At 44.0% G+C, this 19,860-nt stretch overlaps 1 protein-coding gene across 3 annotated transcripts in view; it reads left to right on the top strand.

The window, feature by feature from the left end:
* The window catches only part of pdzd2 (PDZ domain containing 2), a 90,874-nt gene that overhangs the window by 16,239 nt on the left and 54,775 nt on the right, over positions 1–19,860 (top strand). For 2 of the 3 annotated variants that reach the window (XM_064296699.1, XM_064296698.1), the window contains exon 2: positions 3,340–4,262. In XM_064296699.1, coding sequence (XP_064152769.1) covers positions 3,766–4,262 — 497 coding nt within the window. In that variant the 5' untranslated portion in view covers positions 3,340–3,765. Of the gene's footprint in view, positions 1–3,339; positions 4,263–12,199; positions 12,855–19,860 lie in introns of those variants that run through there. The other variant, XM_064296700.1, reaches the window with a different exon arrangement.

The following is a 19,860-nucleotide window of genomic DNA, read 5'->3' as shown; positions in this document are numbered from 1 at the left end:
AGGACCTAGATTTGGTCACACTAACAGAAAGCAAAGCATTTATATGCAGTGTTTCTCTTTTATCCTCTTAACATTGTATGTGTTATATTCTCTTAATTAATGACGAACAACTTAAACTGAGGTTCGTTTTAACTTTTATTTGTTCTGCTTTGTCTGTTTAATATGTTATTTTATTTCTGCTTGGTGTGTAGCTGTAATGCATGTTTTTAGCATCTTAAATCGATAGCTGTATCTTGTATCGTCAAAAAAATTTACAAACTTAAGATTATTGTGTCTCTGTATTTTGGGTTGATGTGCAATTTGTAAAAAAAAATAATAGAGTAATAATAAATAAAAGAAAATATATCAATGAATGACAGAGAGCAAAGTGTCCTACTAAGCTTATTTAAATCCCGGTTCTTGGCTTTTCTATGTAGGTCAGTGTGCTGAAAGCTGTCCACTTTATGCTATCTGTGTCAGGGATGTTATCTCTCATAGCAGTACTCTCAACAGTAAGTCTCTGGCACGCTGATCCAATGTCATGTCATCTTTTGTTATTTTTTATCCATAAACATTTGAGCTACTCTTTTCATGCTGGATTCTCGCGTTTGTGTAACTTTCTAACAAACTTTTGAAACTGAATAAATTACGCATTTTCATGCCGTAGCTTGTTTCCTTATTCAGCAGTCCAGCAGCAAGAGAGTGTGGTCATTGTGCTTGAGGAGTGAGCATGGTTGCACCAAAATTGTTGTGATGTAAAAATACACATGAAGAGCAAGCACAGGGAATGTAGTAAGCTTGGTCTGTTAAAACCCCTGTTGCTGATAGAAAGTTGAGAGAATGTTGAAAATGTCAATGTTTTAATTAGTGAATTTACTAGTCATTTATTGTAAAAACAAAAAACAAAACAAACTGGGATTTGTACAAAAAGAATTTGCAGTGTTGATATTGAGCTTCTCAAGGATTCTGGGATAGCCCATCTGTTATGCCCTCCTATTGGATGATAAAACCACTTCGCCGCCCCCTGCTATTCTACAGTAAACTGGTGCGAGGCTTTTCTGTTGCTTTTGACAGGGATGTTTTGTTGGCTCAGCGTTCGACGGAATAAATATTAAAAAGACGTTGGCTTTTGGAGGGGGTGTGGACGGAACAGACAGTACAGCACCTGGGGGTTTATGACAGCCCACACAATGGAGTCAGTGGGGAATACGTCCCTCTGTCTCGCCCCAACACATTAGCATGGAGCCTCACAAAGGGGAATGAACAGTGCTCCTCATAGCGATAACGGCCTTCTCTCCTGGGGCTGTGCGTGTATGTGTCTGAGTGTCTGTGTGCCTGTGTGTGTGTCTGTGTGTGTGCCCGTACACACGTGTTTACGTGCCTGTACGTTTGTGTGCTCGTTTTGCGTGTGATTGTGTATGTCCGCAGCTGTGCCTTGTGTAGCCATGGCCGTGGGTTGAACTGCTGTGATGGCGTGTAGCGGTGTATTAGAGGTCATCGCTGTGTGTTTGTCAGGAGGGAGGAGGAAGGGGGAGGGGCCAGATATTAATCCTATTACAGGTCAGGCTTTCTGAGGGGTGAGTCTCGGGTCTGTAGACCTTGAGCGTGATCTTCATTACAGGAGAATGATGGAAGGCTTCGTGGCCTTTACTGTGGATGTCATTCTGTGAGGACATCCAACTAGAGGTGAACGTCTGTGTTTTAAAAACCGGACCTTTAAGCTGCAGTTCAGTTAGTCACAGTTATGAATCCTTTTAATTTGTGGAGGGATTTATGTCAGATGTAGCCATCATGTTAAGAGCATTAGTCGGGAACCTTAAGCCAGTTCACGACTGCCTGCTTTTCTGTTCATTTATGCCTCTAGCTTTGACTGTGACTGATGGCTTTTCTTTTGTTTAAAGGTGAACAAAATGTCATCAGAGTGTATAGTGCCTGTTGTAATTACATTTTAGGAAGTAAGTATCTTTTCATGGGGAATGTTGATAGTCAGATTGGTCAAGCAAGGATCATTTGATTGTGTTTTGAGATGAGATTGTAAAAATAAATTATAGGCTAATAATGATGATAATAAAAAATAAATAAAACAAAAATGGCAGCATATTAATGAATTCATCTCAGCATTTCATCCCGTTGTGTGATTTTTAGAGTTTTTTTTTTCATTAAGTTTTCTTGCACCAGAACATAAGGTACTGGTGACCTGTAAAATCATGAAGGATTTCTGTTTTGTGGTTGATGTGTTGTGTTGTATTGTGCTGTACTGAATCCCATGCTGTGCGATAGTTCATGTTCTACCTCTTGGCCATGAATCCATTGAAAATTAGGACACAGCTGGATAAATACGGGTTAAACAATTCTCTACGTAAATGAGGAGCAGTTGAAGAGAGGAATTGAGCAAAGGTCCAATCACAGTGCATGTTGTATTGTACTTTAAATGACACCTTTAAGCCAGGGTTGGTTTCTTGGACAAAATTTCCATCATTTTCAATCAACAGTCCTGATGGCATGTAGCAAATTACAAAAACTTTTTTTCAGTCTTGGGTTCCCCTCTGGGAGCCTTTCTGACCTGTTGCCTCTCTGTACTGTACTGTGGCACAGCGCTGTTGACAGTGATGGTAGCGCTAGTGATGTATTGGGGTTAGATGCTTGGACAGAGGACAGTGTGTCAAAGTGAATTTTCCCCCCATGAGCAATCCAGAGCGACTTACAACTTTTTTTTTTACATAGCATTTACATTGCATCCATGTATACAGCTGGATATGTACTGAAGCAATGCAGGTTAAGTGCCTTGCTCAAGGGTACGACGGCAGTGTCCTCCCCGGGAATCGAACCTATGACCTTTAGGTCACAAGCCCAGTTCCTTACCCAACACTGCCTGCCCACTGCCTGTCCTGCTCTGTCACATGATGGAGTGATGTATGAGCAGCCTCCCTTTGTCCTGTCTCTGCTCCTGCCCTAAGATTTATAGCTAGTGAGAAATTGAATGTGAATCCAAGCCATCTGCTCAGTGAGCAGGTACTATAGCACTGCTGTCTGCTTGGTCGCCACCTAATCAGCCCATGCACTAATTGTGCAGGAGCTTCACATTTTCAGTCATTTTCTGTTTATGATGTCAGAAAAGTGGTTTTTGGGGTTCTGGAGCGTGGCATCCCCACACCCCCCCCCCCACCTCTCCGCCCCTTTTATGGTTTCCTAGTTGATGAGGCGTGACTGCTCGCACACAGACATCGCGTCCAGCATTGTGGCTGAACTCAAAAGGAGTTTGTCGCTTTTGATCTGCTCCGGCCCCTGCTGTTTTATGGGGGTTATCCCACCACCCCCCTCCCATTTTCTCTAACGCAGTTCTTCTGTTTTTCTCTTTAGGTGAATGTCTGGAGCACTGCAGCCCCGCTCTGAGTCCACAGTCGGTGAGCTGAGATTTTCCACTTCGGCCTGACGGGAGTCTGCCCATCCAAGAAGCTACCTTCTTCTGTCAGCACTCAAAGCAAAGACCCTGGATTTGTTGCTGTTGCTGCCTTCTTTGCCATCTTGTTTATTTATTTATTTATTTAATACTTTATTTGGTTATTTTTTTTGGGATGACGCCGTGTTTACGCATGGGCCAGATTGAATGGCGGGAAATCGCGGCGCTCTGCGTCTGAAGTTCCAGCCGCGTGGGGAGTTTTGGGATGGCGGCAGCCCGCCTGGCCTGTGCTAGTTTTGCTCAGGCGGCCATCGGCGGGCGACGCTGGTGAGGGGGAAAGGGAGGGGGCCCACAATGCGGGGGTGTCCCGGGCAGGCCCTTCCAGGATGCCCATCACACAAGAGAACGCCCTGAGCCACCTCCCCCTGCTGGAGGGCCGGCTCGGGGGGCGGGATGAGGGGGCGGGGCCCGGGCCGGCAGGGGGCGGGGCCCTGTGCCGGGCCGCCATCCAGAAGCTGGTGGAGTACATCCAGCTGAACTTCGGCGAGGGCGACGGCCCCCCGCCGCCCGCCGCCCCGCCCCTGGAGGTGGTGGACGCGGAGGTGCGGTCCGTCTGCGTGACCAAGGAGGAGGGGGACGGGGACCAGTTCGGCCTCAGCTTCGGGAACATCCCCATTTTCGGGGACCCCGAGGGCAGGAAGAAAGGGGGCAGGCGGCGGAGGCGGAAGGGGGACAGCGGCCCCGTGCTGGACGTGGGCTGCATCTGGGTGACGGAGGTGAGGAAGATGAGCCCCGCCGCCCGCTGCGGGGAGATCAAGCTGCGGGACGAGCTCCTGTCACTCAACGGTCAGCTGATGGTGGGCGTGGACGTTACTGGAGCCAGGTAGGATCCTTTTACACTGCATCTGCTCCGGTCCCCAACAAAATCACTGTTATTTTGCCTGTCCTGCACTGACTGTTATCCTGCATTGTAAATCATTGAGTTTCATGAGGTTTACTGCATTGATTTATTAGGCATTCACATCTGCATATCTGCAATCTGGTTATAGGCAGTAATTAAAATGCAATTCAAAAAATCCTATTTATCACCAACAATGCGATGCTGTAAATGGCTGTGGCATTTCTGGGCTCATGTGTGGCGTTGCTGGGTTGATTGAAACGTTTTGGTGATTGGGGTCGGGAGGGTCCTCTGGCTGAACCGCTGATGCGTGGACCGGGTAAATGAGGCGACCTGAAGCCGGGGCTCGTAAAGCGCGCCCCTGTTTTGGCAAGCTGCTCCCCTGTTTTGGGACAGCTCGCTACCGTTTCTCGCGCTCGCTATGGTGTCCCATCTGAGCCCCGGTCCCCCGTGGCGTCCCATCAGCACCTGCTCTACGAGAGGGGGGGGGGGGGGTCCGAGACGCAGCTGCCTCGCCCCCCTCAAACAGCAGCGCTGTGGGTGTGTGTGTGTGTGGAGCACAGGGAGCAATCTGCATGATCCCCCCACCCCACCCCCCCCCTTTAAAAAAGGGGGCTGCAGTACTTCTCATATTTCACTGCTGTCTCTATGTTGTCTCTGGCTTTTCTGCTGCTGCAGTGTGTATGCGCGTCTCTGTCTATGTGTGTCTGCGTGTGTGTGTTCGTGTGCATGTGTGTGTTTGTGTATATGTGTATATGTGAATGTGTGTGCGTGTGCATGTGTGTGTATATATATGCATGCGTGCGTGTGTGTGTGTGTGTGCGTATCTGTGTGTATATGTGCATGTGTGTGTGTTAGTGTTTGTATGGGTACTTCACTGCCTGGCAGGCTTGTGCAGAGGAAGTTGGACACAAGCCAGGGTGACCCCCCACCGCTGCCCGCCCCCCCCCCATTCCCCCTGCCCCCTCGCCCCCCTGCCCTGGCCCCCGGAGCCCCGCGGAGCCCCGATACGCCTGACAGCCGTGAGGAATGGCCTGTCGTGTCGATGCCTCAGGCGGCCCTGATAACCGCTAACTTTCCTCTTCCCCCCGCCGTCTCCCATCCCCAGGGCCCGCTACTGGGCCTGCCCTCCCCCTGCCTCTCCTCCACGCTTTTCAGTCTAAGACACTCCGCTGCAACCAGGCCCCTGGTCTGAATCAGCCAGAGAGAGAGAGGGAGGGGCTTTTATTTTATAAAAATCCTCCCATGTCAGTCACACCTTATGAAGCTGTCTGTTTATTGAAAGTAGTTTGTCACGCTGTCATTCCAAACATGGTCTCCCGCTCTGGGAAGGGATGTGAGTTTTGGGATAGACCCTGCGCTACTGTACCATGTCATATTGTTGAGCTGATGCTGGCTGTTTTTGGGTTTGATTATGGCAATGATTTTTCTGAGGACGAGCCAACTGGAAATAGTTCTTTGTGCCAGTGTTTTCATTTAGTTTTCACGTTAATCATTTTTATCAAAGTGAAAATACTTCTGCTTACGACTACAGTTCATAAGCAAAATTCTGATGAATTGCAACGATGTGTCTAGCTAAATAGATGAATATAAATTGAATAATAAATGCTGTCATAAAATTTAAAACGTGAATAAATGCGATAACCGCAACACACTCTTTTTAAAATGAACTCAGCCAACATTATTCTATTCTGAATTTATTCTGTCATTTTCACTCAAAATCCAAAGCCCTGTAATTTTCCCAAATTAGCTTCGAGTAGAGTCATTCTGGTCCTGTGCATGTGGCAGTCAGTCTGCACTGGCCTTGACACCAAGTGACCTCAGTGCCCCCGCACGGTTTCGTGATAATTGTGCGGTGTTTTTTTTTTCTTCTTTTTTTTCTCACGCGAACAAACAAAAGGAAGTGTTCACAGGGGGGAGGGATGTCGGCGGGTTCCGCAGGAATGGCTGCTCCTTCTCAAAGACCTCGGAAGGAGGGGGAAACTCCAGGGGAGGCGCCCGTAGGTTCAGACGGCGCTACGGAGCTCTCGGTGGACCTGCGACCGATCGGCAGTGGAAACACGTCTCTTGTCCGGCGAACGTGCCTCGTGAGGTCGCAGCACCAGCACAGTGGGTCCTGATGCCTGTGCTGGAGAGAGAGTGGGGTGGAGCGGTGTTATTTCACAGTGTTGTTTTGCAGTGTAAAACAACAGGGTGGGCGCGTGCCTTAAGGAGGAACGGATTCCGTGCCTGGGAGGGGAATACGGGTGACCTCCTGTGGCTAAAGCCGCTTAGAACTTGCGGCTTTTGGGGGAGGAGAGGTCCCATAAGGCCTTCTGTCAGTTTGAAGCCTGTTTTCCAAACTCCCCTGTGCTCCACAGAGAAAGGGAGGGACATATTCACTAAGGGACTTTCTCTGAGTTCTCACCCAAAAAAACATGGCCAGAGAAATGCATAATAAGCGTCTGTAGCTCCTGCGGTACAGCTGGAGTTCAGATGGTGATTTTGCTTTGTCGCTTTTGCTCGGTACTCTTTTTTTTCATCCAGCTTCAAACTGGTCGCCACAAGTGAGAGCGAAGAGGGTTTTCCCAGCACCACCTTCTGCTATGCTTCAGGATTTTGCCTAGATAATTTTTACTCCAAAAGCAAAACTAGCTTGTCTAGTGATAATAGGAACAATAGCTTCTCTGACCTAAGGAAGTTGATTAATTTTATTCAGTGCGGTCATTTTGCTTGAGTAGTAGATTCCAGTGTTTTCTGTTCTAAATGAACAACTTTGTTAGATAGTTTCTTGGTACAGTTAAGCAGCACTAGATGTAGTGTTCTTCATTTATTCTTTTAAAGAGTCTGACTGGGTAGCTTGCCCAGGTAAGGGAACTACCTTTATGTCTGGATCAAGCTGTAATGAGAAGAGATGTGAACATGGACCTGTCAATCAAGTCTTCTCTTTTGTTTTAAAGGCAAATGCAAATTAAATGCTAAAATGTGTCTTTTTTTATTTAGCAAGTTCAGCAATCACCAAAATGAGCTTTACAGTTTGTGTAAAGGAAACAAAAATGTGGATTATATTGTTCTGAAGTCAAGATTTTAGACAAACTCAAACTGAATCCTGGCTATAAACTCTTCTACTGAACTGTGCCTATCATGCCTGTTTTTGCTTTTTTTGGAAAATCCATGAAAAATCCGGTTTTAGCAAAGAAGAGAAACAGGCAACATGAAAGTGGCCCGAAGAGATGGACTCCGTCCTTCTAATTTTAAGAGGCGCATGACGAAAGACTATTTATCAAGTGCTTTTCATGTTAGCGGTTTCAGCGAAACTCTTGGTTCGAGCTCTCCCCGCAAAATTTCTCTCAGATTAATGTGTCCTCTAGCCATTTGGTTTCCCCAGTACTTCCCTCCCTAGCTTGGCTCAACATCTGTCTCGACCATGCATGGAAAATAGCTTGGTGGCTTTTCTCCAAGTAGTCCCAGCAAAGTGTTATACATGCGGTTGGGACAAGGGGCAGATTTCAAGAACTCTTGTTGGTACAGATGGTTGATACACAAATGTTCAATTGTACAGAATAATTTTTTTGCATGGAACCAAAGAAAATGAGCTCCCAAATAGTCAATACACTATTCTGGTGTTCATTGAACTGTCTTTTTTCATATGGATGATCGCACACACTGGATACAGACTATGCACAAGCCCAGTAAGTACTTTCTTGGAACAGTTTATCAGGAAACCACTGTAAAAACGGGGGAGGGGGGGTGGGTGTTCAGTTACATTACAACCAGGCCCAAATTGGCTCTTAGAAATGTGGTGGTACAGTAGGCTTTGACCGTTCTGTCATCTAATAATCAACGCTCTGATGATGTTTCATGTGTATCGAAGATCAAAGCATTTCTTTGTGTGAGTGGTGTACTTGGTAGCATTTCAGCTTGGTCGCTTTCCTGTCAGGATATGATGTCCTTGGCCACAGCTTACCAGGCATGCTTGGCCCGGAGGTTTTTTATTGAAAACTTTTGTGAGAAGCATTTCATGTGGCCTGTTACAGCAAGTGACATAACTCTGGGAGTATTTTACGGAAGCCTTTCCTCCCGAGGTCAACAGATGAGCTTCTGGAGGAAGGGTGATTTGACCTGATGAGGTCATGTGCCCCCAACCTTTGCATGAAATGTCTGTTATTCTCTGGTCCTCAGCTAGTTTTAAATGAGATTTTTTTTTATTGTTCTGAAGAAAATTGAGCTTTGTCATGCCTCCACAGTGGTCTCCAATGTCCAACTTTCTCAGTGTAGTTCTCTTTCCAGCTAGGCTGTATTACCATAGCACACAAATGGATGTTTCAATCAATCAATCAATCAATCAAACTTTATTTGTATAGCACATTTCATACAGTAAGTGCAACTCAATGCGCTTCACAGAAAATAATTGCTTGGCACAGGAAATTTCCTTCTTGTAGGTTTGGGTTCTCAATTCTCTTTTCAAGTTTCTTAGCTTTTGCTGCATTGAGATACTGCTGTACACGAGGGCCATCATGCTGGTCAATGCTGGCCTAGATGAAGACCCCAGTGCCCTAACCCCACCCACCTCCACGTTAGTTCTCCCCTAAGCTGCCATCAAACCCACATGTACATTTTAACCCCATGACCATAACAACAGACTACCAGAATCCCCCAAATCTCCCCCGCTCCGCCCGCAGATGGAGATGGGGGATTAAAACGGTGCAATCCGGATTGTCAGGTATTACCATCTGTGTGCTGAACCTCCAGTTTTGAAGAACCAGATTGAATGTATTTTGCGGGTAGGTTTTCTTTAGCTCCGCACAGGAAAGTGAGAGATTGGGGCCGCCTCGGTGTCACCGGGAATCTCTAAAAAAGTCCCAGCTGCCGCTGATCCTCGTTCATTATCGGCGGTAAATCCACAAGGAATTTGCAGAATTCCCAAAATTGAGTTCGGATGTAAGTGGACACGTTTCGATGTCACACGTTTCTCATTTTAAGCCGCAGTAAGTCCGGTAGCCATAGAAGAAGCCCTGTCATTTGCCTAACATTCAATCTGTTGTTTTTTTTAAAGTATGGCCCTGTGGCAGTGAAGGATCATGGGATTAAATTACAGTCATGACCATACAGCTGACTGTAAGTCATCACTAACAACACGGCCAGTCACATAACCTCCACCCTGAACTTCAGATAGTTCAGAACACATGCTGAGCCATCTTACATGACAGACATACTTCTGCATTGGATTTGGCATGTATAGCCTATTGTCAGAACCATGCATTGCACCAGAGCCTGAAATAATGTTTCTAAATGCTTACAACAACACTGAACTGGATTTTTACATGATTTCCCTGCTTCTAACTTGACTCAAAAAATATGCTACTTCTATTTAAACAGAACAAAACAAAACAAAATGTATAGGCTTTAGGTAAAGGGACGTTTCTTTGATACTGGCCACCGACTGCGTCTGAGATTAGGTTAGTTCAGTGTGTACAGCTCAGTGAATAGTTGAGTCTTTATTATTCCCATGGGGCAATTTGTTCTGCAGCATAGTGTACAATAACCTCATTTTTTGGATGCCTCTGTTGGTAATAAATACATAAATACAACTAAAGCAGTGAAATACTTATTACATATTGGTAGTCAATGCATAATTAAATTTAAAATAAGTTTCAAATCTATGATAAAATGATGGCTGAACATATTATACATTCATATTACTACAGATTTTTCCCAGACCATGATTTGAGTGATAGATGTATTATTACTCTGTTAATAGTTAATAAGTGGCCTTCAGAGTGTGATACTTTTGAATGTCATGGAAACGACTTTGCCCTCACTGAAAATGGCGTATCATTCTCTTCAGGTCTGTCCCAACTCTACATTCCCTTTAATAAACCTAATTTTTAAAATGATTTTCTTTTCATCTGTTCTCATCCATTTCATGGAGTATTCAGATTTAATTTATTCTTATTATTTTCATTGAATGCTATTTTACCACCGGATAAGCTTATTTCTGCAGCCACTAGAGGTCAGTAAAGGATTTTTTCAATGGGTGTTTTTTTTCTCCCTTTGTTGTGTCTACAGTACTCTGTGTACAGCTGTGTGTTATTAAGCCACTGCAGATGGACTGTGGTCACAAGAGTCTGCTGCTGGTGTTCATGGCCTGGCTCATTTGATCATATCTGTGTGCTCTTTGGGAGTCAGCCAAAATATATTTCTTCCACAAAGCCACTTCTAAATATGAAATGTACGAATGAAGCTGCATATGCAATGTGTCATTTTAAATAGGAATCTCTTCTCCAGAGTGCAACTGTTTTTGTGTGTGTGTGCACACACGCATGTGGGTAGGTGCATGTGTGCATGTGTACATTTGTGTGTGTGCATGCGGGGGTGGGTGTAAAGCTAGTTTATATCAACCAGTTACAACTTCCAGCTTTCAGTTTTTTTTCACCCAAATATTATTGTCACTCTTTTGAACTATATGTCTTTGTTTGTTTTTTTTGTTGTTGTTGTTTTTGTCCACATAAACATATACACTTAGTACTGCATCTTAAGCAAGCAGTGGAACAGCATCTTTATCAACAAAGGTGATTGTGATTGTGCAACAGTGGTTACCACCGCAGTTATTTCACTACAGTCACACAGTTAACAGTTGCATGTGTCTCTGGGGCGTTTGTTATGAACTAAATTTGTTTGAGGTTGATATGGAAACTCGCTGTCTATGAGAAGGTCTATTGCAGCTTTGCATGGACTGGTGGTTTCTCATTTCAAATACGATGCACGAATAAATGAAACTCATATCATCTTATTAAGTTGGCTGTTGATTGGAACCCGATCTGCACGCAGTCTAATTCCCCCTGTCATATATGTCATGCATGAGAAAAACACTGACGTATTAGCCTGTTATTTTGTCCGGAGCATTATGAAACTCAGCTAGTAGTAGCAAATGGTTTGTGACTATTTCAACCTGCAATACTGTCTCTTGATCCCTGGAGGGCAGTAATGTGATATCTATAGCCTACCCTAGAACATTGAAATGCCGAGGTGCTCCAGGCGACGTAACTACAGTAAAACCCTGCTATTATTTTGTGGCTTGGCGAAGCTCCTCAAATGTGTGTAAGGTTTGCAACACATGCATTTAATCTAGAGTTATGATGCAGAAATAAATAGATTGGGTCTATTCAAGACATTTGGCTTTTTTTTTTTATTCAAGCATTTTAAACCACAGGAAATATTTTTCCAGGATTCTGCTGAACAGGTTTCAGGCAATGTGGAGCTGTATATATGGCACTGATACATTTCCAACCCGTTGTGAACCTGATGCTCTTAGGTATATGGTACAGTTGCCGTCTACTCTGTGTCAAGCTTAAGCGACGCTCAGCCAGACTATTCATGCTTAAACACGCACAATATGATAAGCTTACTCAACAATTTTCTTTCCTATTTTCATTTGCGCAAAAGCACACTGAGCAGAAATCGTATGGCTGAAATATCCGAGTTTCAAATTGAATTAATGCAGAATTTACGGACTATCGTGTTAAGTTTGAGGGGCGTGCAATTTGAATGCAATAGGCTCGTACTTGCGTTTGCGTTAACGGAATCACTTCACTTTCTGCCTTTAAGGTAGCTCTCAAAATATAGCAATGGCGCACAATTCCGGGCGTGTTAGAAATTAAATAACTTTATTTTACTGTAGTCTGCATTGCATTATTTGTTGTAGAAGTATCCTAAAACATAAGAACTTTAAGAAAATTGCTAATGTTATAATTAGGCCATATTAGGTATCATAAACCTGTATAGGCACGTATTGCACTTCCAAATCTTGAATGGAGTAGCCTAACCTGTAGGCTATTTGGGCGTGACACAAAGCCCTTCTGATGAACGGTCGCTGTTTCTCAACTTGATTGCCGGGTCTTTGCGGTGAAGAACTCCCACTCATATGAGGTCTCAAGTTAGCAGTGTGTGATTGAAGTTGAGTGAAAGGGGCGGGCTTTCGTTGGAAAAGGACCACGGTGGAGAACTGCAGTAGCAGTGTAGTCAAAGCGAACTCGGTAACGTGGAGCAGCGAATAGATAAATTTGGTGTTGCTCTAGTAATGATGATAGAATGTGTTTTGGGAGACACAAAAAGCAAGTGACTTTGCATAAGAGGACTGCGGTGACGTATGTGAGGTGATCAACTCTAGGGAAGAAAGTGGATAAAGTTGCGCTGAAACTGACATCTGGACACTCGTGGAACACTTTTCCGTCTCCTTATATTTACTGACACGATCTGTGGATGAAGCAGAAGAGAAAAAAGATTTAAGTAAAACTATGACGGTGCAATCATGTAATACATTGGATCGCAGTGACTTTTCGTGATTGTGACACGATGCGTCCTTACATCTTAACAGTTTTATTGAAGTTCTTCATGTAGTAATTATATTTTATGTTTCGGCGAATTTCCTTAATTCTTAGACTCACTGAATGGCAGTAAATTATTAAAACAATTAACGAACTGGGGCTTCTGAAACCTTCTAAACCCAGATTAACCCTGGGTGCAAACTGGCTTTCAAAAGAAAACTGGGAAGGCTGCGAGACCGAATCAAGTATGAGGTTCAAGCAAGATACGCAGGTATAGTCAACTAACATTTATTTTAATCACATTTCAGCTATAAGCACGCAAGTTATTTTATAAGTTATGCAGGCAGTGCCATTTTCCAAATTAATAATTGTGTGTTTAAATTTTTAATGGTGAATGATGTTGGACATTGTTATTGGCACTGCATATAAGCCTACTTTTAATATTTGTTTGCCTTCTTACGCTAGATAGAGCTATAGCTTCTGCAATTCATGAGCGTTTTTGGGTTTGAGTGGTTTCAGTTACGCTTATTACAGAAGCCAGATTTTATTTTTATAATTGCTGACATATAGAAATTAATTAGTATTTGACTGTAATTGGTCCGAACCTAAATTCAACATCTTGCGGTTTGTGTTTATAAGGTGAACAATACAATACAATACAATACTTCTAGTTGTGGTTTGATTACATAGGCTTGGCGACAGCACTGGTTCACCTCCAGCTATAATATTTTTGTTTTAGTTAGGTAAATGAGCCAAAATCACCTCATTCGAAAACTGAAGTCAGCCAGCAGTTGAAATGAGGGCTGTCATCGTTTTGTTTATGCATTCAGTATGCTCTAAATGAGTCATAAGCCAGATACTACCGAAGGGAGATCTTATTTCACATAGAAATAATTTAAATCTTCCCAAGACTTTTGTATTAAGGAACCTCATACATTTAAGCGTTTTCCGCGATTTACACAGACATATCAATATGGATAAGAGTGTTTTCATGCTCATTTAAAAAAAAAAAAAATAATATATATATTTTTTTTTGTTGTTGTTGCCAATTTTCAGTCCACACAATGGTGTGCCTCAATGTACTCTCACATGTAATTGCATTACATGTGAGCATTTAGAACACTGATTTTTCAGATTATATATAACTCAAAATATCAGTGCCTGTGAGTTTTGCAGTGCTGGGTTGCAGGTTGGAGTGTAGCACCAGACTTGGGTCGAGGGGCATTCTGGTATCTAAAAACATGTTTCCAGTTTAGTAGTTATATGTGCATTTGTCCAAACCGACTTTATATATTATGAATAAAATGCACATGCGTAGTAATTGGATGTACTTTGGGAATTTCATGGTAAAATTAGTTTGACCACTTGCTGTATGCTATACCTAAAGGCATAGCCTCACATAAATAGGCTAAGCGATATGATGCTAACTTTGTCCATCTTTGGGGAGCTGTCATAGCATCCATTCAGTCTTTCGTAGAAATCTAAACCAAATTCTCTGGAGAAAATTTCTGCTGACATTCTTGGATGTTTGGCTCTTAGTGGCCAGTTACAACTGGCATGCTGTATGCACAGAAGCATTTTCTAAACACAGTTGGGGTAATGGAAATTTTTACTAGCAAATGAATCAAATAATGGATTTTACAGTCGACTTGTGGGGCAGCCCACAAATGTAGACATTTAAGTGTGTGCATCAAATTTTCTCTTGTATACTCATTAAGGCCCAAGATGGGGGTAGGCTTTCCCTGAGTTGGTCCACATGATCCAGGGTCACAGCAAGGGTCACTATCCATATATACGAGGGATGGCACATTCCATAAATGTTTCAACTTCCGAATAAATTCATATTTTAAATACCCGCTTAGTAAGTATTCAGCATCTCAGTTCAGCAACACTTTTCAGACAAAGTATTTAAAATGGTGGACCCGTGCTATGTTATATCTGAATCAACATGCTGCAGCAGTTTTCTAAATACGCGGATCCAAGTCTGACTGAAGTCAGTTATAATTAGTCCCTCCCTATTGGGTTTTCTTCACTCGGTTGAAACTTATTCCTTTGAACAGATCTTTTTTTTTTTTCTTTAGCATGTAAAATAAGACTAACACTGATCCCACAAGACCAACATCTTCATGCTCTCTTAATAAAGAGCTATGGCTGGCAGTCAGTCCGTTTGCATCACTGACTGGAGGAGGATGGTTCTTTAGCCACAGGATGACCTGTGCCCAGTCATGCTTATGCATGCTTTATACGCATCATGAAGCATATCAAATGATGTTTTTGCCCTTCTTTAAGTGTGTCATTTTCTGGATATGCAGTATATGCTGCTCCATGGACCCCCACACCCCCTTTATGCTGTGTGGTTTATCTCTGTCCTCTGAATCCAGGCTGAGTTTAGAACATTGCTGCCAGAGATCCTGGTTATAGGCTGGTTGTTGTCTCTGAGATTGAACAGACAGTGTGTAAACTGAGATCATAAATCTACTCATGTCGAGATTCACACGGGCCCACTGCTATAATCAACTTAAACAGATTTCTCAGGCACCGTCCTGGGTCTGGAAAGAAATGACATCAGAATTTTATCAGATTAATGGACCGTAATTTTGTTTACATTTGCGTAATGTCTACATCATTGGTAAAGACAGCCATGAATTTCTTGAATGATTTACTACTTCCTAGCCTAATGGTGGTACTTCTGATCACTTATCGTAATTATTGTGTCTTCCGTATCATTATTAAAGCTGTGATCACTATTAGAACTTGTATTGCAGTGTGCAAGTCGCGAATGCAGGAAATTGACCATTGATAGACTGTAATGCGAGTCTCTCAAAGGGGTAATTTAATAAGTTTGTGGCCCACCCACATTCGACAGTTTGTTTACTGTGGTAACAGGTCCCGGGTGTGGGGTACCAGCTGGCCCTCGTGGCCCTGGTGATCTCACTCAGAAGAATCTCATCTGAGACCCTGGTTGGCTCGCCCGTATAACCGTGCAGCACCTCTCCTTATCATTTCTAACAACCAGAACAACAATGGGAGACTGTAATCCAGTCTGGTTTTTCTCTCTTTTTCACTAGGAAACAAAGGCATTTCTCTTGACACTCTTACAGACTTTACAGTCTTTTCTCTGCTGTTGAAAATTGATCTTCCTTCCTGTTAATTCCAATCATGTATTGTGTTCCCAGACATTTTGTACTTTGCCTGTTCTCAATTGGCGTATTTTTAATGGAATTGGGGAAATGAAAAAGTGGGCCAGGCAATCCGTCAATGTCAAAGCTTACGGTAAACATATTGTTTTTTTTATCGAACTGCTTGATAAATCAATTAAAACCAAAAGCGAAGGCACAGTTGGGTTCCGTGGATGCAAGTTCAGACAAACTCTCCCCGCAGCTCAGTGTGCGGTTTGGTGGAGCAGTGTATGGGCACGTTCCTGCTCTCATTTCTATGAATTCTGAGTGGGTTTCAATCACACTCTCATCCAGATATGATAACTCAAACCTTATGTTAGCTGGCAATTCACAGCAAACGATCTGGTGGGCTAATCCCTCCCCCCACTCCTGCATACAAAGATGGTAGCACTATGAAGGCCTTAGAAAAGGAAGGATACCGGCTTTAAACAAACATGGAAGTGGATGTTGTGGAGAATTTAACGGTGAAAGTTGGTTTTCCTTCTGAGAATTTTTTCAGATGAAGTCCTTCAGGGTGGTTGACGGGTGTGGGCGGGGGTGGGGGGGCATTGTGGTAGTCACAGTTTTCCATTTTGGCGTTTCTGCTGAGTGAGGGATGACTCCCGCTGCTGTGTGGAATGTCGGCGCTCCGGCCCGAGGGGAGGGGCACGCCCGTTTTCTTCAGATGGAGGCTGGAGATAGGGTGGCCAAAGGTTGGCTCCGCCCAGGTGTGCCCAGGGCTGCTTGCGCGAGGGTTCAAGCTGGGGGAGCCCATCTGCTGAGCCTGAACCTCACATCGCAGGACAGATGAGGCCTAGGAGAATAGCAGAGGAGGAAAATCCAGGTTCGGAAAGTAAAATTCCTCCCCGGTATTTTGTTCCAGTCACCTGGGTTTGTTTAAATGGCACAATTCTTCAGCGAGGCGGTTAGAACTTATTAGTGAAATCAGCCGGCTGACTTCATGGGTGGAGGAAATACATGGCAGGACCACTGGACTTTCCACCTCTGGAGATGTTGTGTCCTGTTACCCCCAGTAACATGTGACCAGAAGTATTCTTATTTCTGCAGATTAAAATCTCATGTTCAGTATGCATATAGGCATGCATTAAGGTGAACAGCAATACAGTTGGAAAATCATTTATAATTTATTTAATAACTTGTTCACGTATACGTTCTCCTTCCTTACATAAGCCCTGCCGTCTAATGATTTCTTCTTTGCCCCAAAGGCAGTCATGTGACCAAGCTTCACCCTCATCTTTCAGTAACATCTTCAACACAGACAGCCCCAACACAGGGGTGAGCACACGCAAGTAGAGCTAAACCTCAACAGACTTATGCATACCTTTCTGTTAGTAAGGTGATTTGGCACCTTTGTTGAATTAGTCATTTTCAAGGATTAACATATTTTCCTGTTATTTCTACTCCCTGCTGTGATTGGTGTAACTAAGGCACTTAGAAAAATCTAAATCCTGTTTTTCTTGTACTTGCCATCCACTTCAGACTGTTATTTAAAGCTTCTGTATCTTATTGAAATGCAGTCTCAAATGGACGTAGCGGATCTTACCACTGTCCCTTTAAAAAGTAAATATGGGGTGCAGTGACAAACACAATGGTCCGTATATATGGGCTCTACTCAACTTATGTGCCACCTTCATTTTACACCGCTAGCTAAAGAGGACTCAATTTGCCCATCTGATGTGTAATAAGACCTTCCCGTTCACTGTGTGCGCTATAAAGCACCACCTGTAAATCAACGGGTAAGCACGCCAGCAGAGATCGCCGTAAAAAAAGTACACAGGGCCGAAGTCCAGCGCAGGAAGGAGGATTTTGTCCGCTCTAACAGCGCCAAAAAGGGAAGAATTTACTCCCCTTTCCGACAGGTCAGCAGATGCTGCTCTCCGCTCTTCGGCGCGAACGCTGAAGAATGCTTCTTTCCAGAACCGAAGATCATGTGGGCTCAGAACTGCTGTTTTTCTCTTTTTTTTCCATTCCTCTTGCGTTTGGAATGGGGCGGGCAGTGTGGGGCCTGGGGTGCAGCTTAAAAAGGTGCTTCCAAATAAACGGTAGTGCCAAGGTGTGGAAAAGAACACCAGCGTCGAGTCATTAAGGACTTTGAGTATGATTATGACTGTGTATAAAAAAGGGAATGAGTGTGTGCTGTTGCTGTTCGCGAGTTTGATTTTGTTGGGGTTGTTTCAGTTAAGTGGGCCTGTTGTAGACTGTGACCTCCAGGTATACACATGACTTCTGTGCATGTGCTGTGTTTATGTCCTTGCTAATGAATCGCACGGGAAGTGGACCCACTAGGAACCTGGAGGAACTCCACCGCACAGTGGCTGTGCTCCTCTGTCATTTTGTTTGGCTTTCTCCTTGAAGATTAACCAAAAACAGACCATCTAGCTAGAGCCTATGGATGCAGATAGCAAAGTTCACAACCCAGGAGGTTGTGGATTCAAATCCCAGGTGCTGCTGTGCGCACTAACAAGGAACTTGTGCTGGTTACCACCGGTTACCACCGGGGCACTTCAGAAGTCTGACAGGAGAAGGGAATCTGCTGAAGAAATGGGGTACAAAAAGTCATTCCCGTGTGTTTCTGTGAACTGTGTGGGCTGCGGAGGCTTAAGCACACTTATTTAGTGTAATAGCTGTAATGGCCACAAACTCGATGACAGGGCAAATTTACCCATGATTCCCTCCTTATCCCGCCGCCGATATAAAGTTGAACCTTGAAAAGGAATCTGCGTCTGCAGCCTTTCGCTGCTTCGCTTTTTTACTGCTCCATTACTTTTTACAGCTGCAGAATTCCTTGTCTGTGTTCCAGCGCTGAGGTCATGCCTGTTTTTTCCCCTCTTGTTTGGTCTTTATCAGATGCTGATATGTGTGGTGAATTCTTTAGAGCCGCAAGTCTGGGCATCGCGTAGCTGGGCGTAAATACAACCCCCCCCCCATTTCTCTCCTGTTTAATGGAGAACACGTGTGAATCTGGCTGAGGGGGGAGGGAGAGGTAGCGAGAGAGGGAAGGTAGAGGAGGGCATGGGAGACCTCCATGGAAGTAGCCCCCACGCCCCCCCCCCCCCTTTCAAACAACCTGCCCACTCTTATTCATACTCATAGAGGAAGGCTGTATCGCATCAATGCTCAACCCTGCTGCTGGAGATCGATCGTCCTTTCCCTCCAAACCTAACAAAGTGCACCTCATTCAACAGCTAGAGATGTCATTTAGCTGGTAGAATCAGGTGTGTCAAATTAGGGTTGAAATGAAAACCTACAGGACGGTATATCTTCAGTAACAGGGTTGGGTAGCGCTGCTTTATCAGCTAGGGAGTCCACCTATAGGAGAGGGGAAAGCTGTCTAATGTCAAAATAAATGTAATCAAATGTAAGAGAACCTGCTGTTTGAGCACTGAGGCATTTTTAATGTATTGTAAAAATTGCTGTGGTCCTTTTATCAAATGCTTATGCACTTGTGAGGTGCGTTTGGTACACGCTTCTGTTGGCTTCAGTGAAACTGCAGTTTTTCGTTTTTATGTTATTGTCTGTGGTTGGTGCGACTGACCAAACAATCTTGACGATAATCTTAAAAGGAGAGGTCAGTCACAAAAATCAGTATTTTTTTTTCCTGAGAGAGCTAATGGGTAACCAAGTGAAAAATCAGTCTCTGTTGACAGATTGGTGAAAATCCTGAGTGAGTTTGATGCATTAACTTGGAAATATGCATGATAAAGGCCTTGTTTGGTCTCCGCTGGATTCAGCAGAGAGACTGCAACAGGAGGGAAGGTTGAACATCTCCGGCTTCCTGCTCCATCACCACAAGGGAAATAAGCATCTCTAAATAGCTTGGCGGTCTAAATGTAGGCGAGATAAAAGGGGACATTCCTGAGGGAAACTGGCTTTATGTAACGGCACCGGGGGAAACGTAAGATATCTAGCATCCGCCCGTCTCACATTTCTGGGTAGGCGAACCAGAAGGGGTGAAAACTTTCTTCCAGTAGCTTCAGCTCTGCATAGTTCTTTGTGGTAAATGGATGAGTTCGGAACACGGAAGCAAAAAGAAAAAGCTTGCGGTGTTCCTGGCTGCTCCATCTCTAAGAGGAAGCAACCCTGTTTGTGCTTTCATTC

Source organism: Anguilla rostrata, chromosome 10 (assembly GCF_018555375.3).
Source record: "Anguilla rostrata isolate EN2019 chromosome 10, ASM1855537v3, whole genome shotgun sequence".
NCBI lineage: Eukaryota > Metazoa > Chordata > Actinopteri > Anguilliformes > Anguillidae > Anguilla > Anguilla rostrata.
This window is presented reverse-complemented; position numbering and strand designations above follow the sequence as displayed.